This window comes from Somniosus microcephalus, chromosome 4, assembly GCF_052327205.1.
Source record: "Somniosus microcephalus isolate GS21.2 chromosome 4, FLI_Smic_1.0, whole genome shotgun sequence".
NCBI lineage: Eukaryota > Metazoa > Chordata > Chondrichthyes > Squaliformes > Somniosidae > Somniosus > Somniosus microcephalus.
Window position 1 is genome coordinate 69,312,810 of NC_140990.1, and position 26,653 is coordinate 69,339,462.

General features: G+C 50.5%; 1 protein-coding gene across 1 annotated transcript in view; it reads left to right on the forward strand.

The window, feature by feature from the left end:
- The window catches only part of LOC147119151 (uncharacterized), a 64,207-nt gene extending 40,620 nt beyond the window's left edge, over nucleotides 1-23,587 (forward strand). The window contains exon 2 of the mRNA XM_085984872.1: nucleotides 23,223-23,587. Coding sequence (XP_085840998.1) covers nucleotides 23,223-23,568 — 346 coding nt within the window. The 3' untranslated portion in view covers nucleotides 23,569-23,587. The remainder of the gene's footprint in view (nucleotides 1-23,222) is intronic.
- The last annotated feature ends 3,066 nt before the right edge of the window (nucleotides 23,588-26,653 follow it).

The following is a 26,653-nucleotide window of genomic DNA, read 5'->3' on the forward strand; positions in this document are numbered from 1 at the left end:
TTTCCAATCTGCTGGGACCTTGCCTGAATTCAGGGAGTTTTGGAAAATTACCACCAATGCATCCGCAATCCCTACCGCTACTTCTCTCAAGACCCTAGGATGTAAGCCATCAGGTCCAGGGGATTTATCCGCCTTAAGTCCCATTATCTTACCGAGTACCATCTCCTTAGTGATTTTAATCGTGTTTAGCTCCTCCCCCCCATAGCCCCTGTTTGTCCAGTGTTGGGATATTTTTAGTGTCCTCTACTGTAAAGACTGATACAAAATATTTGTTCAGCGTTTTTGCCATCGCCATGTTCCCCACTACTAATTTCCCGGTCTCGTCCTCTAAGGGACCAACATTCACTTTAGCCACCCTTTTTCTTTTTATATAACTGTAGAAACTCTTGCTATCTGTTTTTATATTTTTTGCTAGTTTACTTTCATAATCTATCTTCCCTTTCTTAATTAATCTTTTAGATATTCTTTGCTGGCTTTTAAATGCTTCCCAACCTTCTATCCTCCCACTCGATTTTGCTACTTTATATGCCCTTGTTTTCAGTCAGATACTATCCTTTATTACTTTACTTAGCCACGAATGGCTGTCTTTTCTTTTACGCCCCTTTTTCCTCAGTGGAATATATTTTTCTTGAAAGTTGTGAAATCTCCTTGAATGTACACCACTGCTCATGTACCGTCTTACACCTTAATCTATTTTCCCAGTCCACTTTCGTCAACTCTGCTCTCATACCTTCATAATCTCCTTTATTTAAGCTCAGTACGCTGGTTTGAGATCCAACTCTCTCACCCTCCAACTGAAGTTGGAATTCAACCATGTTATGGTCACTCATTCCAAGGGGATCCTTTACTAGGACATTTTTTATTAATCCTGTCTCATTACACAGGACCAGATCTAAGATTGCCTGCCCCCTGGTTGGTTCAGTAACATACTGCTCAAGGAACCCGTCCCTAATGCACTCTATGAACTCTTCCTCAAGGCTGCCCTGCCCAATTTGATTTGTCCAGTCAATATGAAAGTTAAAATCCCCCATGATTATACCTGTTCCCTTATTACAAGCCCCAACTATTTCCTGATTTATACTCCGATCAACAGAGTTGCAAATGTTAGGAGGCCTATAGACTACGCCCACTAGTGACTTTTTCCCCTTATTATTCCTTATCTCCACACAAACTGTTTCACTATCCTGATCCTTTGACCCAATATAATTTCTCACTATTGCAGTGATTCCATCCTTTATTAACATAGCCACCCCACCTCCCTTTCCTTTCTGTCTGTCCTTCCTAATTGTCAAATCCCCCTGGATGTTTAGTTCCCAGTCATGGTCACCTTGCAGCCATGTTTCTGTAATGGCCAGCAGATCATACCCATGTGTAGTTATTTGTACCGTCAACTCGTCTATTTTGTTACGAATGCTGCATGCATTCAGATAAAGAACTTGTAAATATGTTTTGTGACAATTTATTCCTGTTTTTACCCCCTTTACTACTTTATGTTGTGTCTGGGTATAATAAGATACAGACTGCAGCAGAAACGGTACAACAGGTGTTTACTCAACGTGGCTCACAGTTGAACTGACTGTACAGATTACTACTCAGTGCTATATACAGGTGTGGTCACTGCCGGTACTACAGTATACATGAGCTGTAAAAAGTAGTTCCCCCCTTAAAGGTATATACATTACAATTCCTCCCCTTTTAGATTAACAGTACCATAACACTCATTTAACAATTAAATATCAAACTAATTACAATGAACACTTTTAACATGCAACATTAACTGAAAATAGTCTATTTATATATTCAGTCTTTGGGGAGGCCTCCTGATCCTTTCTGGATAGCGCCTTTCCCGAGTGTCTTGCTCTTGGTGCGGAGGCGATTCTGGCCCCCTGTCGTCGGTTGGTTCATCAGCTTCCGATGCTACTGTTTCTGGGGTAGATGCGACCTGTACGTCGGGTTCATCACCAGGTACGTATGGGTGAGGCATGGGGTTGACTTGTTCCTGTGACTCTAGGATCTGGTCAGCATGGCATCTCACGATGCTCTCCCCAGCGTCCACTGTGTACATTAGTGGGCCCTGCCGTGTGCATATCGTTCCTGGCTGCCATTTTTCTGTTCGGTAGTCGCGGGCCAAGACTGGTTGCCCTACATTGAAGCTCCTTGTTGGCTTCTCATGGATGTGCTGGAATTGCTTACTCTCAACATCTCTTTGTACATTTGGTCTGAGCAAATCCAGGCGAGATCTTAACCTTCGGTTAAAGAACATCATTGCTGGGGCCTGGTTGGTGACTGCATGTGTCGCATTCCGGTAGGCGAACAGGAAATTGTCCACCTTGTGCTGCAGCGGAATGTTGTCATTGTACATAGCCTTTATTGCCTTCTTAAAGGTTTGTACGAACCTCTCAGCCAATCCATTTGTGGCTGGATGATACGGGACGGATGTGTAATGCCTTACCCCATCCTTTTTCAAGAACCTCCGGAACTCTTCGGACACAAACTGTGGTCCGTTGTCGGAGTAAATCTGTTCTGGCAAGCCATTCCTGGCAAAAATGGTCTGTAGGACTGCAATAGTTTTGTCCGTGGTGGTGGAGGACATTTTGATGACCTCAGGCCATTTCGAGTGCGCATCCACGGCTATTAAATACATTGAGCCCATGAATGGACCAGCAAAATCAATATGCACCCGTTGCCATGGAGATGAGGGCCACTCCCATGGGTGTAGAGGGGCCTGTGGTGGTGCATTTTGGACTTTCTGGCATCCTGAGCAGCTCTTGGTCTGGTCCTCGATTTGTTTATCAAATTCCCGGCCACCACACATAAGCCCTGGCTAGGCTTTTCATTTTTACCCCTCCCAGATGACCCTCATGAAGCTCATTGAGCACTCTATCCCTTAACTTGGGTGGAATTACCACTCGGGATCCACACATCAAGGTCCCCCGGCACACTGACAGCTGTTCTCTCCTTGTCGAGAATGCTGGCAACAGTGAGTCGCCATGTGCTGGCCATCCCTTCACCGTCAAATCATATACCCGAGGCAGTGTCGGGTCATTTCGGGTTTCCTTTTCCATACAAGCGTTAGTTACCGGTAGGTATTCAACTATAGTCGAATGGAATATTTCAACAGGATCCACTGCTGGTGCTTCCTCCGTAGTAGGCAGTGGCAGGCGTGATAGCCCATCAGCATTTCCATGCTGTTTCGTGCCCTTATATTCAATCTCATAGTGGTGCGCCCCTAGAAAAAGTGACCATCTTTGTAGTCGTTGCGCAGTCATCACCGGAACGCCCTTCTTCGGATTAAAAATGGAGACAAGAGGCTGGTGATCCGTCAGCAAGGTGAATTTCTGCCCGTGCAGATAGTGATTGAACTTTTTCACTCCCCACACTAGGCTGAGGGCCTCCCTGTCAATCTGGGTGTAGTTACGCTTGGCTGAGGTTAGTGATCGTGACGCAAAGGCTATTGGCCTCTCTGAGCCGTCCGAGAATTTGTGCGACAGCACCACTCCAATGCCGTAGGGTGACGCATCACATGCCAACCGAATTGGTAATGCTGGGTTGTAATGGGCCAATACCTCTTTCGATGTGATTAGTGTTTTGCTCTTCTGGAAAGCTCGTCTACATTCGTCACTCCACTTCCATGGCACCCCAGTTTGCAGTAGGGTGGTCAGTGGGTGTAGTATTGTAGACAAATTTGGCAAGAACTTATGGTAATAGTTTACCAGCCTGAGGAACGACCTCAGTTGTGACACATTTTCCAGTGCTGGAGCCTTGACTACTGCCTCAATCTTCTCTGGGGACTTATGTAACCCCTCTTTATCGATAACGTGGCCACAATACGAGATCTGTTTTCTAAAAAACTCGCATTTGGGGCGGTTAGCTCGGAGCCCATATTCCTGCAGTCTAGTGAGCACCTGCTCCAGGTTGGCAAGGTGATCACTGTTATTTTCGCCCGTGACCAGGATGTCGTCCAAATAACACTTGGGTCCCTGGGATCCCTTGCAGCACTTGTTCCATTGCCCTCTGCCAAATAGCCGGAGCTGATGCTACCCCGAATACCAGCCGGTTGTATTGGTAGAGACCTTTGTGGGTGTTGAAGGTGAGGTATTTTTTTGATGCTTCTACTACCTCCATTTGCAGATACGCCTGGGCCAGATCAATCTTAGTGAAGCGTTTCCCTCCAGATAGCGAGGCGAAAATATCTTCAGTCCGCGGAAGTGGATATTGTACGGTGTGAAGGACCGGGTTCACTGTTACCTTAAAGTCCCCACAGATGCGAACCTTCCTTGGTTTCCCAGGTGTGCTGCTCAACGACTTTTTCATCAAAGGGACGATAGGTGTAGCACACTCGCTCCAGTCTACCTTGGACAGTACACCTGAATGTTCCAGGCTCTCCAGCTCTGCTTCGACGGCTGGGCGGATCGCATAAGGTACCAGTCTGGCCTTTAAAAATTTTGGGCTTGCGTTTTCTTCAATTTTAATCGTCGCTGTCATGCCTTTTAGTGTTCCGAGTCCTTGCTGGAACACTTCTTTCGCGTCAGTTAGGATCTTTGACAGTCGCCCAGGTGTGACGTCGTCATCCTTTTTGTCAGCCACAGTCAGTGCCTGTATGGAATGCCAATCCAGTTGTATTTTCCGGATCCATTCACGTCCCAGTAATGGTAGTCCTCCATCTTGCAATACATACAGGTCTAGTTTTGGTGTGTCCTTACCGTTATATATAACGGTCACCCTTATTTTTCCTTTGGGGTAGACTTTTTGCCCCGTGTACGTCTTCAAAATAATTTTTGTGTCTCTCAAGGGTATGTGTGAAAATAGCCGCTTGTAGTCCCGTCGGTTTATGACTGTTAGGGCTGATCCTGTGTCCAATTCCATCTTTACCTGGACTCCTGCTATCTTGAGAGTGACCCAAATGGTTCGGTGATCATCCATTGTGATCACATTATGCAGTTTCAGACAACTCAGTTCCCTGCTTTTGGAGTCGTTATCACTCTTTTGTTCGCCTGAACTATTCTCCGTCATCTTATGTACCTTCTTGTACTTTCCTTTGGTAGGTTTCTTATTGCTGGTTTTCTTTCCCAACCTGCAGACTCGTGCTATGTGTCCTACTTTTCCACACTGTCTGCACACATTGTCTTTGAACCAGCAGTCATTCTGGTCGTGTGTTGTTCTGCCGCAGCGATCGAACTTCTCTGTTCCATATGACATTTCGTTTGTGCCATATTCTTGCGTTCTCTGTTGTATCTCTGCAGCGCCCCGTGCTGCTGCTTCATGTGATACCGCAATGCTGAATGCCTTTTCCAGCGTAAGGTCCTTTTCAGATAAAAGCCGTTTCTGGGTTCCTTCACTTTGAAGCCCACACACAAACTTGTCCCTTAAGGTATCTGCCAGTCCCGCTCCAAACTGGCAGTGTTTCAATAGTTTGTGCAGTTCTGTTAAATAATCAGCATTGCTTTCATCCTTATGCTGGTTCCGTTTGTGAAACTTGAATCTTTCTGCTATCAGCAGCGGTGTGAGGTTTAAATGTTCCTGTAGTATTGTTACTATGTCTTCAAATCTCTTTTCCATTGGCTTCGTTGGGGTTACTAGATTTCGTAATAAACCATACGTCTTTGCACCCATTAAATTTAACAATACCTACGCTTTCTTGTCATCTGACACCTCATTTGCCTTGCAGTATACCTCTATTCGTTCGACATATGTAGTCCAATCTTCGACTTCATTGTCAAATGCGGTGATACTGCCATTCTTCGGCATTTTGGGTGTGGTTTAAAATGGCATCTCCCAATGGCTTAAAATGGCGTCTCCCGTGCTTTCCTTCCTCCCCCGCTGCTGCCAACGCTGCACTCGGCAGTCCCAGTGGCAATGGCGGTGCCTCGTGGGTTTCTGCGCGTCTCTCTCTCCCTCTCTCCGACGCTGCTCGGCCCCTGAACACCGGCTGCGCCCTGTGCGCTCTGCCCTCTCTCTCCCCCATTGACGCTGCTCGGCCCTTTGCTGTGCTGCTCGGTCGGGCTCTAGCCCGCCGCTGTCCGGGAAGGGTCTGCGCACTACCTGTTGCCAGCCCGTTTCGCTGGACCACCTCGACTGGAAAGCCAAGCCTGGCTCTCGACAGCTTCCCCCGCAATTCTCGAGTCTCTGCTGGATGACTGGGCGGTTGCCCGTGGTCGACGCCCGAGTCTCTGGCCTTGACCTCCAATCCACTGATCTCCAGGAACGAATCCCTGGGAGGTGATGCAGAGTTGCAGGTAGGTTCGAACTTGCTTCGTCGCCAATGTTGTGCCTGGGTATAATAAGGCACAGACTGCAGCAGAAACGGTACAACAGGTGTTTACTCAACGTGGCTCACAGTTGAACTGATTGTACAGATTACAACTCAGTGCTATATAATGGTGTGGTCACTGCCGGTACTACAGTATACATGAGCTGTAAAAAGTAGTTCCCCCCCTTAAAGGTATATACATTACACTTTACCTTTATCTTTATATACATTCTGTCCCTTCCTGACACGCTCTGGTTTTTAATTCCCCCACTGCTACCTTGCTCTATTGCCTTCTCCGCTGACATTTTTATTTTTTGCTCTCTTGAAACCTCTCCCCCACTAATTAGTTTAAAGCCCTCTCTACAGCCCTAGTTATTCGATTCGCCAGGACTCTAGTCCCAGCATTGGCCAAGTGAAGTCCGTCCCAACGGAACAGCTCTCTCCTGTCCCAGTACTGGTGCCAGTGTCCCAAGAAGCAAATCCCATTTCTCCCACACCAGTCTTTGAGCCACGCATTTAACTCTCTGATTTTATTTGCCCAACCAAATTTGCTCGTTGCTCAGGTAATAATCCAGATTATTACCCTAGTGGTTCTGTTTTTTAATTTGGCCCCTAGCTGCTCAAACTCCCTCAACAGAACCTCTTTCCCTGTCCTATCTATGTCATTGGTACCAACATGGACCACGACAACTGGATCCTCCCCCTCCCACTCCAAGTTTCTCTCCAGCCCAGAGGAGATGTCCTTAGCCCTGGCACCGGGCAAGCAACACAGCCTTCAGGACTCTCGCTCTCGGCTGCAAAGAACCCTGTCTATCCCCCTAATGATACTGTCCCCTACCACTACAACATTTCTTTTTACTCCCCCCACTTGAATGGCCCCCCGTTCCACGGTGCTGTGGCCAGGTTGCTCATCCTCCCTGCAGTCCCTGTTCCCGTCCCCACAGGGAGTAAGAGCCTCGAACCTGTTGGACAAGGGCTGCGGCTCCTCCAACACGACCTCCTGGATCCCTGTACCTGCTTCACTTATAGTCACACCCTCCTGTCCCTGACCACGGACTACATCTGAATTAGTTAATCTAATTGGTGTGACTACTTACTGGAACACAGAGCCCAGGTAACTCTCCCCCTCCCTGATGTGTCTCAGTGTTTGAAGCTCGGACTCCAGTTCATCAACACGGAGCCGGAGTTCCTCGAGCAGCCAACACTTACTGCAAATGTGATTACCGTGAGCATCAATGGTGTCCACCAGCTCCCACATATTGCAGCAGTAACACATCACCTGCTCTCCCATTCTATGTAATTAATTAAATTTATTATTAGTATTTTTAAATGATATATTTAAGGGCCCTGGTTTACAAACTGTCCCGCTACACCACAGAGACCTTAAAAACTATAAACCACAGAGTTAAAGTTTTTAAAAAGAAAGAAATACTCACCAACCAATCACTTACCTGCTTTGTGGTGACGTCACACCTCAATTACTTTTTACTTCTCTCCCTCTGTGATTGGAGATTAGTAAACCTTCCCGCGCCTCGGGCTTACCGTTTATAGGTCGCTGCCGCTCGAATTCCCGCCGCCGCCGCTCTGAGACCTTCCCGCGCCTCGGGCTTACCTTTTATAGGTCGCTGCCGCTCGAATTCCCGCCGCCGCCGCTCTGAGACCTTCCCGCGCCTCGGGCTTACCTTTTATAGGTCGCTGCCGCTCGAATTCCCGCCGCCGCCGCTCTGAGACCTTCCCGCGCCTCGGGCTTACCTTTTATAGGTCGCTGCTGCTCGGATTCCCGCCACCGCCGCTCTGAGACCTTCCCGCGCCTCGGGCTTAACTTTTATAGGTCGCTGCCGCTCGGACTCCTCCCGCCGCCGCTCTGAGGCCTACCCACGCCTTGGGCTTACCTTTTATAGGTCGCTGCCGCTCGAATTCCCGCCGCCGCCGCTCTGAGACCTTCCCGCGCCTCGGGCTTACCTTTTATAGGTCGCTGCCGCTCGGATTCCCGCCGCCGCCACTCTGAGACCTTCCCGTGCCTTGGGCTTACCTTTTATAGGTCGCTGCCGCTCGAATTCCCGCCGCCGCCGCTCTGAGACCTACCCGCGCCTCGGGCTTACCTTTTATAGGTCGCTGGTGCTCGAATTCCCGCCGCCGCCGCTCTGAGGCCTACCCACGCTCGGGCTTACCTTTTATAGGTCGCTGCCGCTCGGACTCCTCCCGCCGCCGCTCTGAGGCCTACCCACGCTCGGGCTTACCTTTTATAGGTCGCTGCCGCTCTAATTCCCGCCGCCGCCGCTCTGAGGCCTACCCGCACTCGGGCTTACCTTTTATAGGTCGCTGCCGCTCGGACTCCTCCCGCCGCCGCTCTGAGGCCTACCCGCGCTCGGGCTTACCTTTTATAGGTCGCTGCTGCTCGGATTCCCGCCGCCGCCGCTCTGAGGCCTACCTGCGCTCGGGCTTACCTTTTATAGGTCGCTGCCGCTCGGACTCCTCCCGCCGCCGCACTGAGGCCTACCCGCGCTCAGGCTTACCTTTTATACTCGCCACCGCTCGAGTTCCCGCCGCTGCCGCACTGAGGCCTACCCGCGTTCGGGCTCACCTTTTATACTCACCGCTCGAGTTCCTGCCGCTCTGAGGCCTACCCACATTCGGGCTCACCTTTTATACTCACCACCGCTTGAGTTCCTGCCGCTCTGAGACCTACCTGCGTCGGGCTCACCTTTAATACTCACCACCGCTCGGATTCCCGCCGCTGCCGCTCTGAGGCCTACCCGCGCTCGGGCTCACCTTTTATACTCACCGGCGCTCGAGTTCCTGCCGCTGCCGCTCTGAGGCCTACCCAAATTACCATCAGCCCTTTAATTCCATGTGCTTCTCTTTTCCGAGTAAGTCTCTTATGTTGTACTTTATCAAATGCCTTTTGAAAGTCCATATATACAACATCTACTGCAATACCTTCATCAACTCTCTGTTACTTCATCAAATAACTCAATCAGGTTAGTCTGACACGATTTACCTTTAACAAATCCATACTGGCTGCCCCTTATTAACCCATGCTTCTCCAAGTGAGAATTAATTTTGTCCTTGACAATGGTCTGTAGTCGTTCACCCATCACTGACATTAGACTGATTGGCCTGTAGTTACCAGGTTTATCCCTCGCCCCCTTTTTAAACAGGGTGTAACATTTGCAATCCTCCAGTCTTCTGGCACCACTCCCATATATCTGAGGGAGATTGAAAGATTGTGGTCGGAGCTTCTGCTATCTCCTCCCTAGCTTCCCTCGGCAATCTGGGATGCATCGCACCTGGACCGGGTGACTTGTTAACTTTGAATGATGACAACCTATTTAGCACCTCCTTTCTATCCATTTTTATCCAATTTCTCTACTCCCCCCTCCTCTACTGCGACATTAACTTCATCCTCTTCTTTTGTGAAGACAGATGCTAAGTACTCATTCAGTACCTCAGCCACGCTCTCTGCCTCCGTATGATCATAATATAGTCAAGCAGAGTCAGCATGGTTTTATGAAAGGGAAATCGTGTTGACAAATTTGCTGGAGTTCTTTGAGGATGTAATGAGCAGGGTGGATAAAGGAGAACCAGTGGATTTGGTGTATTTGGATTTCCAGAAGGTATTCGATAAGGTGCCACATAAAAGGTTACTGCACACGATAAGAGCTCATGGGGTTGGGGGTAATATATTAGCATGGATAGAGGATTGGCTAACTAACAGAAAACAGAGAGTCGGGATAAATGGGTCAAATGCAGGAAAGATGTTCCCGATGGCGGGGGAGTCCAGAACCAGGGGTCACAGTCTAAGGATAGGGGGTAAGCCATTTAGGACTGAGATGAGGAGGAATTTCTTCACCCAGAGAGTGGTGAACCTGTGGAATTCTTTACCACAGAAGGCAGTTGAGGCCAATTCATTAAATATATTCAAGAAAGAGTTGGATATATTTCTTAAGGCTAAAGGGATCAAGGGATATGGGGAGAAAGCAAGGGACAGGGTACTGAATTTGAATGATCAGCCATGATCTCATTGAATGGCGGAGCAGGCTCGAGGGGCCGAATGGCCTACTCCTGCTCCTATCTTCTATGTTTCTATGTATTTTCAGGTTGGCAAACTGTAAGAAAAATAAAAAAGCAAATTATTATTTAAATGGAGAGAGATTACAAAATGCTACAGTACAGAGGGACCGGGGGGTCCTTGTTCATGAAACACAAAAAGTTAGCATGCAGGTACACGTAATCAGGAAGGCAAATGAAATGTTGGCCTTTATTTCAAGGGGGCTGGAGTATAAAAGCAGGGAAATCCTGCTACAACTGCACAGGGTATTGGTGAGACCACACCTGGAGTACTGCGTACAGTTTTGGTCTCCTTATTTAAGGAAGGATATACTTGCATTGGAGGCAGTTCAGAGAAGGTTCACGAGGTTAATTCCTGAGATGAAGGGGTTGTCTTAAGAGGAAAGGTTGAACAAGTTGGGCCGATACTCATTGGAGTTTAGAAGAATGAGAGGTGATCTTTGTTGTGTCTGTGTATAATAAGACACAGACTGCGGAGAACGGTACAACAGGTGTTTACTCAACATGGCTCACACTGGAACTGATCTGTACAGATTACTACTGAGTGCTATATACAGGTGTGGTCACTGCCGGTACTGCAGTATACATGAGCTGTAAAACATAGTTCCCCCCTTAAAGGTATATACATTACAATTCCTCCCCTTTTAGATTAACAGTACCATAACACTCATTTAACAATTAAATATCAGACCAATTACAATTAACACTTTTAACATGCAACATTAGCTGAAAATAGTCCATTTATATATTCAGTCTTTGGGGAGGCTCCCTGATCCTTTCTGGATAGCACCTTTCCCGAGTGTCTGGCTCTTGGTGCGGAGGCGATTCTGGCCCCCTGTCGTCGGTTGGTTCATCAGCTTCCGATGCTACTGTTTCTGGGGTAGATGCGACCTGTATGTCGGATTCATCACCAGGTACGTATGGGCGAGGCATGGGGTTGACTTGTTCCTGTGACTCTAGGATCTGGTCAGCATGGCGTCTCACGATGCTCTCCCCAACGTCCACTGTGTACATTAGTGGGCCCTGCCGTGTGCATATCGTTCCTGGCTGCCATTTTCCTGTTCGGTAGTCGCGGGCCAAGACTGGTTGCCCTACATTGAAGCTCCTTGTTGGCTTCTCATGGATGTGCTGGAATTGCTTACTCTCAACATCTCTTCGTACATTTGGTCTGAGCAAATCCAGGCGAGATCTTAACCTTCGGTGAAAGAACATCATGGCTGGGGCCTGGTTGGTGACTGTATGTGTCGCATTCCGGTTGGCGAACAGGAAATTGTCCACCTTGTGCTGCAGCGGAATGTTGTCATTGTACATAGCCTTTATTGCCTTCTTAAAGGTTTGTACGAACCTCTCAGCCAATCCATTTGTGGCTGGATGATACGGGGCAGATGTGTAATGCCTTACCCCATCCTTTTTCAAGAACCTCCGGAACTCTTCGGACACAAACTGTGGTCCGTTGTCGGAGCAAATCTGTTCTGGCAAGCCATTCCTGGCAAAAATGGTCCGTAGGACTGCAATAGTTTTCTCCATGATGGTGGAGGGTATTTTGATGACCTCAGGCCATTTCGAGTGCGCATCCACGGCTATTAAAAACATTGAGTCCATGAATGGACCAGCAAAATCAATATGCACCCGTTGCCATGGAGATGAGGGCCACTCCCATGGGTGTAGAGGGGCCTGTGGTGGTGCATTTTGGACTTTCTGGCATCCTGAGCAGCTCTTGGTCTGGTCCTCGATTTGTTTATCAATTCCTGGCCACCACTCATAAGCCCTGGCTAGGCTTTTCATTTTTACCCCTCCCAGATGACCCTCATGAAGCTCATTGAGCACTCTATCCCTTAACTTGGGTGGAATTACCACTCGGGATCCACACATCTAGGTCCCCCGGCACACTGACAGCTGTTCTCTCCTTGTCGAGAATGCTGGCAACAGTGAGTCGCCATGTGCTGGCCATCCCTTCACCGTCAAATCATATACCCGAGACAGTGTCGGGTCATTTCGGGTTTCCTTTTCGATACAAGCTTTAGTTACCGGTAGGTATTCAACTATAGTCGAATGGAATATTTCGACAGGATCCACTGCTGGTGCTTCCTCCGCAGTAGGCAGTGGCAGGCGTGATAGCCCATCAGCATTTCCATGCTGTTTCGTGCCCTTATATTCAATCTCATAGTGGTGCGCCCCTAGAAAAAGTGACCATCTTTCTAGTCGTTGCGCAGTCATCACTGGAACGCCCTTCTTCGGATTAAAAATGGAGATAAGAGGCTGGTGTTCAGTCAGCAAGGTGAATTTGTGCCCGTGCAGATAGTGATTGAACTTTTTCACTCCCCAAACTAGGCTGAGGGCCTCCCTGTCAATCTGGGCGTAGTTACGCTCGGCTGAGGTTAGTGATCGTGACGCAAAGGCTATTGGCCTCTCTGAGCCATCCGAGAATTTGTGCGACAGCACCGCTCCAATGCCGTAGGGTGACGCATCACATGCCAACCGAATTGGTAATGCTGGGTTGTAATGGGCCAATACCTCTTTCGATGTGATTAGTGTTTTGCTCTTCTGGAAAGCTCGTCTACATTCGTCACTCCACTTCCATGGCACCCCAGTTTGTAGTAGGGTGTTCAGTGGGTGTAGTATTGTAGACAAATTTGGCAAGAACTTATGGTAGTAGTTTACCAGCCCGAGGAACGACCTCAGTTGTGACACATTTTCCGGTGCTGGAGCCTTGACTACTGCCTCAATCTTCTCTGGGGACTTATGTAACCCCTCTTTATCGATAACCTGGCCACAATACGAGATCTGTTTTCTAAAAAACTCGCATTTGGGGCGGTTAGCTCGGAGCCCATATTCCTGCAATCTATTGAGCCCCTGCTCCAGGTTGGCAAGGTGATCACTATCATTTTCGCCCGTGACCAGGATGTCGTCCAAATAACACTGGGTCCCTGGGATCCCTTGCAGGACTTGTTCCATTGCCCTCTGCCAAATAGCCGGAGCTGATGCTACCCCGAATACCAGCCAGTTGTATTGGTAGAGACCTTTATGGGTGTTGATTGTGAGGTATTTTTTTGATGCTTCTTCTACCTCCATTTGCAGATATGCCTGGGCCAGATCAATCTTAGTGAAGCATTTCCCTCCAGATGGCGAGGCGAAAATATCTTCAATCCGCGGAAGTGGATATTGTACAGTGTGAAGGACCGGGTTCACTGTTACCTTAAAGTCCCCACAGATGCGAACCTTCCTTGGTTCCCCAGGCGTGCTGCTCAATGACTTTTTCATCACAGGGACAATGGGTGTAGCCCACTCGCTCCAGTGTACCTTGGACAGTACACCTGAACGTTCCAGGCTCTCCAGCTCTGCTTCGACAGCTGGGCGGATCGCATAAGGTACCGGTCTGGCCTTAAAAAATTTTGGACTTGTGTTTTCTTCAATTTTAATCGTCGCTGTCATGCCTTTTAGTGTTCCGAGTCCTTGCTGGAACACTTCTTTCACGTCAGTTAGGATCTTTGAGTCGCCCAGGTGTGACGTCGTCATCCTTTTTGTCAGCCACAGTCAGTGCCTGTATGGAATGCCAATCCAGTTGTATTTTCCGGATCCATTCACGTCCCAGTAATGGTGGTCCTCCATCTTGCAATACATACAGGTCTAGTTTTGGTGTATCCTTACCGTTATATATAACGGTCACCCTTATTTTCCCTTTGGGGTAGACTTTTTGCCCCGTGTACGTCTTCAAAATAATTTTTGTGTCTCTCAAGGGTATGTGTGAGAATAGCCGCTCGTAGTCCCGTCGGTTTATGACTGTTAGGGCTGATCCTGTGTCCAATTCCATCTTTACCTGGACTCCTGCTATCTTGAGAGTGACCCAAATGGTTCGGTGATCCTCCATTGTGATCACATTATGTAGTTTCAGACAACACAGTTCCCTGCTTTCGGAGTCGTTATCACTCTTTTGTTCGTCTGAACTATTCTCCATCATCTTATGTACCTTCTTGTACTTTTCTTTGGTAGGTTTCTTATTGCTGGTTTTCTTTCCCGACCTGCAGACTTGTGCTATGTGTCCTACTTTTCCACACTGCCTGCACACTTTGGCCTAGAAATTCAGTTGCGTTCGCCAGCCGTTAGCGCCATAAGAGGAGTAGATTTCGAGCGCTAGGCACTTAGTGCCCGGGCGCAGGCCGATCTGCGCCTACGCCCAACTTCAGTTGACATTTAGCGCCGGCGCAAAGTGTTTGCGCCCGCTCAGCTGCGCGCGCAGTTTATGACGTCATTTCGTCGTGCAACGCTGTTTGTGCGCCCCAAACCGGAACTTCAGTGGCGCCCGCCCAATGTGGGCGTGGCGCTGTTAAGAACTGTGAAGTGGAACGCAGCAGAGGCCCTGCGGGCCTCGGGGAGCGCTAATTAAAGGGCACTCAGACTGGACTATAAAGGCCAGCCATTTTGCTGCAATGACTTTAGTGCTTTGGATTTCTGGACAGAGACCAAGGAACAGACCTTACTGATTTGGGACAACATAGGAGAGGTATTTTTGGCTTCTGGCCAGAGCTTGGAAATTTGACTCATTGTGATTTCACTGTTTGCAAGTATATTATGGGGGCTGCATGGGGTTCCAACCCTCAGTTCCAGCATTATGTGCGAAGGGCTCGCAGATGCTGTGTGAGAGGGGCAGCCATGCCTAGACGCAGAGGGGCCATCAGGCGTCGGCAACGTAGGCCTTACCCACTCAGGGAATACCGGCAGCAGGTGTCCTATCTCACCATGACTGCCGCGCATTGTGTTAAGAGGCTGCGCTTCAGAAGGGAGGTGGTTGCAGAGATCTGCCAGCTGCTTCACAGAGATCTGCGTCCACAGCTGATGTGCAGGACGTCTCTGTCGGTGGAAGTGAAGGTCACGGTGGCTCTGAACTTTTATGCAAGCGGCTCCTTCCAAGCTGCTGCTGGGGACATAGCGAACATCTCCCAGTTCGCCGTGCATCGCTGCATCCGGCAGGTCACCGATGCCCTTTTCGCAAGGAGACACCAATTCATCTCCTTCCCCATGACCCTAGAGAGGCAGGAGCAGCATGCAGTCGGATTTGCCAGGATCGCCGACTTCCCCATGGTGCAGGGCGCCATTGACTGCACGCATGTGGCTATGCGGGCACCTATCGACAATGCCGAGGATTACCGCAACCGGAAGGGCTACCATTCCCTCAATGTGCAGCTGGTGTGTGACCACAGGCAGCGCATCCTAGCTGTCAATGCCCGCTTTCCAGGAAGCAGCCACGATGCATTTATCCTGCGTCAGACTACTGTGGCTGACATGTTCCAGGCACAGCCTCCCCCAAGGGGATGGCTTATCGGGGACAAGGGCTACCCTTTGTGTACATGGCTCATGACCCCGCTCCGCGCGCCCAGGACCCCTGCTGAGGAGGCATACAATGAAAGCCATCAAGCCACAAGGAACATCATAGAGCAAACGATTGGTGTCCTCAAGCAACGGTTCCGCTGCCTGGATCGTTCCGGCGGATGTCTACAGTATTCGCCGGATAGAGTCTCCCAGTTCGTCGTCGTTTGCTGCATGCTGCACAACCTGGCTATCCGCAGGACTCAGGCACTGCCACCTCACGTTGGACCACCACCTCAGGAGGATGAGCAGGAGGACCATGAGGAGGAGGAGGAGGAGTACCAGCCCAGGAGGGAACCACAAGGTCCAAGGGCCGTCCGCCGGCGGCTTATTGAACAACACTTCTAGGCCCCCTCTCAGGGAATGGCTTGTGGCAATGAACGCACCTGAATGCAGCCGCTCCGCAAGCCCTCAGCCGGTTAACGCAACAACCACTTGAAACATGACACATGGACAAGCTGAATAAATAAAAAGCTTTATTTAACAAACTCAGGGCCCTTCCCACATGAAACACAAAAACAGACAACACCCCCAAAAAACAGTCAAAAACATATCTCACTCCCACAACCTGGGGAGGAATAACATAACTTGTCCATCCAATTGGCCTTCATCCTCGGCCTAACCAAGACAAACCCCCCCATACAGAACACAAACACCCCCATATAAAAAAACATTTGGCAACACACTCTACTTGGTGTGCCGAGAGGGCGAGTCCTTGTGCAGGCTTCTCCGGCCCCTGCCCGACCTGCTGCTCCACCTCAACTTGGGCCCTGTGGGTGTTGCAAGGCTGGGGGAAGGCTCCTGAGGGGCACAAAGCGTGACGGCAGATGCCCTTGGGGGTCGGCCTAGACGAGGTCCGGCCCTGGAGGGGCCGGCTGCTGACTGCTGCAGCTGTGGCTGGGCAGCATCAGTCTCTCCAGCAGCTCATCGCAGCTTTGCTGGGGGAGTGGCAGTGGCGGCTGCAGCAATGGGGGCAAGCTGGCTGATGCCAGGCGCTCGCTGGTCACCAGAGACACTGGCACTCGGCCGGGCTGGCACTGCAGCAAGCGCAGCAATCTGGTGAAGGCCAGACCGCTGTGCTGCAGCAACGTGGCGGGTGCCCTGGCGATGCGTCCGTGACACAGCGAGTGTGGCAGAAGTGAGTGCCCGTACTGCCCTGGTCTGTGCCCGCATCAGACCAGCCAGTGTCTGCACGGCACCACTCATGAACTCTCGACTCGCGTCCTGTGCTGCCGCGAGTTGTTCGACACCCCTGGCCTGTGAGTCCCCGAAATCGGCCACACTATGAGCCAGGGACTCAATGGCCTGAGGCAACCGTCCCACAACCCCCATGAACTCGGTGTGGCGCCGCTCCGAATCCGCGGACATTTGATCAAGGAGGCGCACCTTCTGGGCGAGGACCGTCTCCGGACTGGAGGCCGGACTCTCCCTCTGGGGAGAAGGCCGCCGAGCTGGCCGACCCTTCCCGCGTGGCTGGACGCCACTGGGCCCAGCAACTGCCCTCCCCTGCAACACTTCCCCCCTCTGGGGAGAAGGCAGCTGTGCTGCCCGACCCTTCCCGCGTGGCTGGACGCCACTGGGCACAGGAGCTACACCCCCCTGCAACACTTCCCCCTGGCTCTCCTCCAGGCAAGACGTGCCCCCTCCATTGCCATCCCCTGGCGCGGATGAGGGTTCCCCCGATGTGCCGCCTTCCTCTTGGTCCTTGTGGTCCTCCTCTTCCGAGGGACTGACACTCGCGGCTTCAGGGACCTCCTCCTCACCAGCTGAAAGCAGGAAGGCGCAAGAGTAGCTTTAGAGTGAGGACAGGGCGTCAGCGAGGGAGGCATGAGTGGTGGCATTATGCGCATTGGTGGGACAGTGGCAAAGGATGTAGATCTGAAGCGTAAGGGGAACAAGAGAGGTCCAAACGGTCATGTCCTTACCATTGGGGCCCAGCACAGGGTCGGCATCTCCAATAGCAACAGGGCCAATCACCCGGGCACGCATGAGTCGAGCCACGCGCTCCTCCAGGTCACTGAGCTCCTGGAACTGGACACGGCCTCCCCCGGTGACAGTCCGGCTCTTCAGATTCTGTGCCAGCTTGGCCTGCAAGAGAAAGGACGGCCTCTAAGTACAGTGTGGTGCCCTGTTGTTGTGTGCACTGCCTCCCATGGTCGAATAGCTTGGCCAGTGTGTAAAGTGCAGAAAGTGCTATTGATGATCATGCCAGTGCCATAGCTGCTGGAGGAGGGCTGGCCATTAGGCCTTTGAGGTCCCTTTGCCCATAATGTGAGGTGCACATGCAAGGATGAGGAGGACACTGGAAAGGATTCTCACCCTGACCAACCGAGTGAGGTCGTTGAACTTCTTGCGGCATTGGTCACCAGTCCTGGGGACATCGCTGTTGGCTGTGACCCTCTGGGCGATTTCCCTCCAGGCTCTCCTGTACAGCCTCTTGGGAGCCTTCTTGCCACTGTCCGGGCACAAGATATCTCTTTTCTTCTCCAAACCCCTAAGCAGCACCCTCAAAGCATGCTCTGAGAAGCGCTGCGCTCGTTCACGGGCCTTCTGCATGGCTTCAGGCGCTATTTGGGTCCAGCAGCAGTGTTCAGGCCTAGCTGGAGGGCTGCAGTATCCAGGGCGTGGCAGCAGACCAAGTCGACCCTTCCCCCTTTAAGAGCTGGCCGGCGTCAGGGTGTCTGCTGTCAATCAAAACATGACCGCACCTGCGCTGCGCCCGGCCTCGGCGGTATCACTCTGCACCGCCGGCTTAGCGCCTAAAGATAGGGGTGCAACGCCAGTTTCAGCGCTCGCCCAAACTCCTTCGCCAAAGCTACTGAATATCGGCGAAGTGGCCTCCACTTTCCGGCGGGCGCTAACTTTAGCGCCTGCCCGACTTTACCGCCCCAAAAGTGGCTATACTGAATTTCTAGGCCTTTGTCTTTGAACCAGCAATCATTCTGGTCGTGTGTTGTTCTGCCGCAGCGATAGTACTTCCCTGTTCCATATGACATTTCGTTTGTGCCATATTCTTGCGGTCTCTGTTGTATCTCTGCAACGCCCCGTGCTGCTGCTTCATGTGATACCGCAATGCTGAAAGCCTTTTCCAGCGTAAGGTCCTTTTCAGATAAAAGCCGTTTCTGGGTTCCTTCACTTTGAAGCCCACACACAAACTTGTCCCTTAAGGTATCTGCCAGTCCCGCTCCAAACTGGCAGTGTTTCGATAGTTTGCGCAGTTCTGTTAAATAATCAGCATTGCTTTCACCCTTATGCTGGTTCCGTTTGTGAAACTTGAATCTTGCTGCTATCAGCAGCGGTGTGGGGTTTAAATGTTCCTGTAGTATCGTTACTATGTCTTCAAAACTCTTTTTCATTGGCGTCATTGGGGTTGCTAGATTTCGTAATAAACCATACGTCTTTGCACCCATTAAATTTAACAATACCGACGCTTTCTTGTCATCTGACACCTCATTTGCCTTGCAGTATACCTCTATTCGTTCGACGTATGTAGTCCAATCTTCGACTTCATTGTCAAATGCGGTGATACTGCCACTCTTCGGCATTTTGGGTGTGGTTTAAAATGGCATCTCCCAATGGCTTAAAATGGCGTCTCCCGCGCTTTCCTTCCTCCCCCGCTGCTGCCAACGCCGCTCCCAGCGGTTCTCGTGGCAATGGTGGCGCCCTGTAGGTTTCGCGCGCTTCTCCTGCGCTGCTGCCAACGCCGCTCTCGGCGGTCCTCGTGGCAATGGCGGCGCCTCACGGGTTTCTGTGCGTCTCTCTCTCCCTCTCTTCGACGTTGCTTGGCCCCTGAACACCGGCTGCGCCCTGTGCGCTCTGCCCTCTCTCTCCCCCATCGCCGCTGCTCGGCCCTTTGCTGTGCCACTCGGTCGGGCTCTAGCCCGCCGCTGTCCGGTAAGGGTCTGCGCACTACCTGTTGCCAGCCCGTTTCGCTGGACCACCTCGACTGGAAAGCCAAGCCTGGCTCTCGACAGCCTCCCCCGCAATTCTCGAGTCTCTGCTGGATGACTGGGCGGTTGCCCGTGGTCGACGCCCGAGTCTCTGGCCTTGACCTCCAATCCACTGATCTCCAGGGACGAATCCCCGGGAGGTGATGCAGAGTTGCAGGTAGGTTCGAACTTGCCTTGTCGCCAATGTTGTGTCCGTGTATAATAAGACACAGACTGCAGGAGAACGGTACAACTGGTGTTTACTCAACGTGGCTCACACGGGAACTGATCTGTACAGATTACTACTCAGTGTTATATACAGGTGTGGCCACTGCCGGTACTGCAGTATACATGAGCTGTAAAAGATAATTCCCCCCTTAAAGGTATATACATTACAATCTTATTGAAACATATAAGATACTGAGGAGGCTCGACAAGGTAGATGCAGAGAGGATGTTTCCCCTCGTGGGGAAATCTAGAACTCGGGGGCATAGTTTCAGAATAAAGGGTCGCCCATTTAAAACTGAGATGAGGAGGAATTTCTTCTCTCAGAGGGTCGTAAATCTGTGGAATTCTCTGCCCCAGAGAGCTGTGGAGGCGGAGTCATTGAATATATTTAAGGTGGAGGTAGACACATTTTTGAACAGTAAGGGAGTGATGGGTTATGGGGAGCGGGCGGGGAAATGGAGCTGAGCCCAAGATCAGATCAGCCATGATCTCATTAAATGGCGGAGCAGGCTCGAGGGGCCAAATGGCCGACTCCTGCTCCTATTTCTTATGTTCTTATGATGGAGCTCCGCTAATCGGCCCCACCATTCCTTTAACTATCCTTTTACTTTTCATATGTTTATAGAAGATTTTGGGGTTCCCTTTTATGTTACCCGCCAATCTTTTCTCATATTGTCTCTTTGCCCTTATATTCTGTTACAATTTCCCCCACACTCTGTATTCTGTCTGGTTTTTGACTGTATTCTGTACCTGACATTTGTTGTAAACCTCCTTTTTCTGTTTTATTCTAACCTCGATATCCTTTGTCATCGGGAGCTCTAGCTTTGGATGGCCCATCTTTCCTCCTTATGGGAATATGTTTGGTTTGTACCCGAACTATCTCAGCCTTGAAGGCCTGCCATTGGTCATTCACTGTTTTCCTGGACAATCTTTGTTTCCAGTCCACCTGTGCTCGATCCCTTCGCTAATCACTGAAGTTGTCTCTCTTCCAGCTGGGTATTTTCACCATTGATTTTATTTTGTCCCTTTCCATAACTACTTTAAACCTAATGATATTGTGATAACTGTTAACCAGATCCCTCCTGCCCCAGAACCGATGAGAGACCCTTTAAATGTTCTGACTGTGTAAAGAGGTTTCAGAGTTCATCCAACCTGCTGAGTCACCAGCGAGTTCACACAGATCCTCAAAGAAAGGAAGATGTTTTAGAAAGGCTGGTGGCACTAAAAGTTCGCAGCCATCTCAGAGTAGTGTCCCTTTAATTACAATCTCGCAGAACAAGGAGAATCACTGTCCCTTTAACTACCACAAATCCCTGTGTGGAGGAGAGGGGGAGATACAGTCTGTCCCAGTAACTGTCGCACAACAGAATTAACGACCCTGTCCCATAAGGGCTTGACCGTCCCCCACTCCCTGCTTTTCCTCAAGTGTCTCATCCTTAAAATTCTCAGCCTTGTTTTCAAATCCCTCCGTGGCCCTGCCCCTCCCTATCTCTGTAATCTCTTCCAGCCCCACAACACCCCCGAGATATCTGCGCTCCTCTAATTCTATCCTCTTGAGCATCCCCGATTTTAATCGCTCCACCATTGGTGGCCATGCCTTCAGCTGCCTGGGCCCTACGCTCTGGAATTCCTTCCCTAAACCTCTCCATCTCTCTACCTCTCTCTCCTTTAAGATGCTCCTTAAAACCTACCTCTTTGACCAAGCTTTTGGTCATCTGCCTGAATATCTCCTTATGTGGCTCGTGTCAAATTTTGTTTTATAACGATCCTGTGAAGAGCCTTGGGATGTTTTACTACATTAAAGGCGCTTTATAAATACAAGTGGTTGTTGTTGTTTCCTGAAACTAATAATAAATTCCCCAGAGGGAAAAAAACTTGTACTTTTACTCCCAAATATAAAAAAGTTTGTGCCACAGAAGCACGAGGTTTATCTGCTTTTATTCATGAATTTTAAAAGTCTGTATTAAAACCTGAGCCAGTGTGTTGTGAGACAAAGAGCCTTGTGTCCAATTAAGGGGAATAAAGGCCCACAGCCTCCCCTGGCCCCGGGCCCTGAACAAGGGACTGGAGAAACTCGCTGCCCTGCGGATCAGACAATCGGCCGGCGCTAGTCCCGCCCCTCGCGCTCCCCGATTGGTTGGAATAACGGCCGCCGGCTCGCTCCTCCAGCCCCGCCCCGCTCACTCCCTATTGGTCGGAAGCTCCCGTCAATCAGGCCCTGGGCCCGGGTAACGTGTCCCTCACCGACTTTACAAAGAAAGCCCCGCGCGGCTGCCAGGCGGAGCTGTTGGTCGGCAGGAGCGGGGTCGGGAGATTAATAAACTGCGGGTAGGCCATGCCGCAGGGAATATAAAGTTGGAAAACGGCCTCAGGCCCGAATGAGATCCAGCGGCCCGGTCTATGTTCCACCGGATGGCAGCTGTGAGGCTTTTTCTCGGTGACATGCCCGGGTTACGCGCCGCCATCTTGGTGGAGGAAAGACAGACCGGTTCCACCTGCAGCACGGCGCATGCACAGCCATTTTGGTACAGGAACAAAGAGTGGGCGGTGCTTCAGGGACCCCGTGACCAGGAGAGACAATCATTGACTCATTGATTTTATTCTCACTCTGCACACAGCGGGTGTAGAACTGAACCCAACCAGAGTAGAGGGAGGGGGAAAACTGGGAGTGGAGGAAAGAAATGTTGGAGATGGTGCGATGGGTTTGGATTTCAGCACAGGGAGGGGGGAGAGTGTGTGGGACAGGGATTTACAGCTTTGGGGGAACAAGAGAGGAAACATAGAAGATAGGAGCAGGAGTAGGCCATTCGGCCCCTCGAGCCTGCTCCGCCATTCAATGAGATCATGGCTGAGAATGTTCTACAGAAACTAGAATTTTCTGTCCTGGATTTCTATCCTGTACTTACAGTGATGACTGTGTAAACTCCTTTAATAGGGTGTTGGAAGGGCAGGATTTGCAGACGGGGAACTCAAACCAAACATCACCTCAACATCTGACAGAGTCACTCCATTCATCAGGACCTAAATATCATCAGCCTTTGAATGTGGAAGGAGAAATGTTTGTCTGTTCTGTCTGTGGGAAAAGATTTCAAACATCAGTGTGACTGGAAAAGCACCGAGACACACACACCCGAGTGAGAGTGTTCCAGTGCACTGACTGGAAAGAGCTTTAACCAGTTACACAGCCTGAAAAAACATCACACCATTCACAGCAGGGAGAAACCGTACACGTGTTGTGTGTGTGGACGAGGCTTCAACTGATTGTCCAACCTGGAGAGACACAAGGACACCTGCACCATGGAGAAACGTGAGGACTGTAAATGTGGGGACTGTGGGAAGGGATTCAATTACCCATCAGATCTGGAAAAACATCGACGCAGTCACACCGGGGAGAGGCCGTTCACCTGCTCCGTGTGTGGGGAGGGATTCACTCAGAGATGCAACCTTCTCAGACACCAGCGAGTTCACACTGGGGAGAGGCCATTCACCTGCTCTGTGTGTCAGGAGGGATTCACTCAGTCATCCGACCTTCTGACACACCAGCGAGTTCACACTGGCGAGAGGCCGTTCACCTGCTCCGTGTGTGGAAAAGGATTCACTCAGTCATCTAACCTACTGAAACACCAGCGAGTTCACACTGGGGAGAAGGCGTTCACCTGCTCTGCGTGTGGGAAGGCATTCACTCATTCATCCAACATGTTGAAACACCAGCGAGTTCACAAGTGAGTGTAGGGGTTGGATTCTGCTGTTATTGCTGCTGTTAATCACATCCAGGACTGAACCATGTTCATTCTGTGGAGATGCCGGAGTTGGACTGGGGTGGACAAATGTAAGAAATCACACAACACCAGGTTATAGTCCAACAGCTTTATTTGAAATCACAAGCTTTCGGAGCGCTGCTCCTTCTTCAGGTGAAGTGGAGAAATGCATAAAGACACAGCTTATATAGTCAGAGAATCATGTCAGATGTTTACAGGTAACCTTTCCAACTGCCATTTGTCACACCTCGGCAGAGAGATAATCACAGCAGTCAAAGGTGTGAATGGTGTCCAAACAGGTCAGTCAGGGAAACATTACATCGAAGAACAATGAGGTGGGGTCACAAGGGGTCAAATATTGCAGATGCTGGGGTCTGCCAAGATATGAAGACAGATGATGGCGAGCAGTTCCTTGAGACGCAATGTGGCCATGCTGAAATTGCCCCGCGCCTCCTGAAATTGAACAGGCGAGTCGATCAGCTTTTACTGCAGATGGGAGTCGTTCAGAAGCTTTTCCCTCTCCGCCTGATTTTTCCTCTCTCTCTCTTTCTTCCCCTCTCTTGGCAATCCCAATTTAAATGAACTGCCTTTCTTTCTTTAAAGGGGCGGAATAAAGGGTTGCAGTCGATACTGTAGAACAGGTTTTTTCCCCTTGGAGTATCGAGAGAGAGAGAGAGAAAGAAAGGCAGTTCATTTAAATTGGGATTGCCAAGAGAGGGGAAGAAAGAGAGAGAGAGAGGAAAAATCAGGCGGAGAGGGAAAAGCTTCTGAACGACTCCCATCTGCAGTAAAAGCTGATCGACTCGCCTGTTCAATTTCAGGAGGCCCGGGGCAATTTCAGCATGGCCACATTGCGTCTCAAGGAACTGCTCGCCATCATCTGTCTTCATATCTTGGCAGACCCCAGCATCTGCAATATTTGACCCCTTGTGACCCCACCTCATTGTTCTTTGATGTAATGTTTCCCTGACTGACCTGTTTGGACACCATTCACACCTTTGACTGCTGTGATTATCTCTCTACCGAGGTGTGACAAATGGCAGTTGGAAAGGTTACCTGTAAACATCTGACATGATTCTCTGACTATATAAGCTGTGTCTTTATGCATTTCTCCACTTCACCTGAAGAAGGAGCAGCGCTCCGAAAGCTTGTGATTTCAAATAAAGCTGTTGGACTATAACCTGGTGTTGTGTGATTTCTTACACATGTTCATTCTGACAGTTGTGGATTGTTTCTGCTGATGTTACTAACCCTATAACTGTCTGGAGTTTAATATTCTTGATGTATAACTGATTGACTTGTTGGGGCTGCAGTGCTCATTTAAGAACCGCAGTCTGTGATCATTCCCCTTAATTCAGGGACTCTCGTCAGAAATTTGTTTGCAATAAATTTATGAACTTTTACTTCAATCCTAAATTGATCTTTGGTACAAAATCTACAATTCAGTGTCTGAAAGATTCCATTGATTAACATCTCCAATTAGAAAGTGCTGATTAATCCTCACGGACAATTCTTACTGATTTGCACATTACACACAGTGGCACCTCCATTATCCACCAGAAAGAAGGGGAATGGGAATTGGTGGAGAATCGAGAATCCCCAAATGTTGCCCCTCCTGTCTGGTACAGCAATCCCCTCGGCACGGGAATGGAGACAAGTCCAGTCAAAGTAACGGGCTGAGTTTAATCTCTCTGGGCCTGTGGGGCTGGTTTGTATCAGACAGGAAGAGATTGGTGTCAGTGACTGTGGGGTTGGTTTATATCAGACAGGAGGAGATTGGTGTCAGTGACTGTGGGGCTGGTTTATATCAGACAGGAGGAGATTGGTGTCAGTGACTGTGGGGTTGGTTTATACCAGACAGGAGGAGATTGGTGTCAGTGACTGTGGGACTGGTTTATATCAGACAGGAAGAGATTGGTGTCAGTGACTGTAGGGTTGGTTTATATCAGACAGGAGGAGATTGGTGCCCTTGAGAAGATTGTGGTGAGCCCCCTTCTTGAACCGCTGCAGTCCGTGTGGTGAAGGTACTCCCACAGAGCTGTTAGGGATTGAGTTCCAGGATTTTGACCCAGCGACGATGAAGGATCAGGGATATATTTCCATGTCGGGATGGTGTGTGACTTGGAGGGGAGCTTGGAGGTGCTGGTGTTCCCCTGCGCCTGCTGCCCTCGTCCCTCTCGGTGGTGGAGGTGGCGGGTTTGGGAGGTGCTGCCGAAGAAGCCTTGGCAAGTTGCTGCAGCGCCTCTTGTCGATCAGAGGTTCTGAACCGGGGTCCGTGAGAAGGTTTCAAGGGGTGGGCCCAGAAACTCTCTCCCTCTTTCATTCTTTCTCCCACAAGCAGCCCTCACACCGGGCGCCGGCTCAGTTCCCATTGAGCAGCCGCGGGGGAAGCGATGTGGGGCGCGATGGGGCCAAGGCTGCGGAAGCCGCCCCTCACTCGCTCGCTGCCAATTGGGTTGATCCAGATTCCTATCATCTCCATCCAGCCTGTTGCCCCCATCTCCCCCTTCCCCCCTACAAATCCAGGCTGGGGTTTATTGGAGGGTGGGGCCATTCCCAATTCCAGAAGCCCAGCCCGTTGAACACCTTCTCCCGCTGGAACAGGAGCAGTGCACAGGCGCAGTTTGTGGGACCCGCAGCTCTAGCCGCCGCTTGCCCTCACACCAGGCGGCGCCACTGAGCAGGACAGCCCGCGGCCCCGGGGATTGGTCCCGTCAAACGTCAATTAGAGGCCAGCAGCCAATCCGCTTGGCCTAAGTCCCGCCTCCAACCGCCGTCCATTGTTGGGGCGAAATTCAAAGCGCCGCGAGCGGGAGCTCAAACTGTCAATCAAAGGTCAACCCCTCCCACTGCACCCTACTCCGATTGGTGGCTGCGGGGTGGGCGGGGCGATAAAGGGCCAATCAGTGCACTCTCCGCCTCCGCCTGGGAGCTGGGCTTTGCTCAGGTGAGCAGATCACGTGGGCTGGAAGGAAGGCGGCCACAAGGCAGCTTGTGAGGTCACCGGGCCTCTTGTATTGGAGAATCAAGGAGGAGGGAGTTTAAAACATACT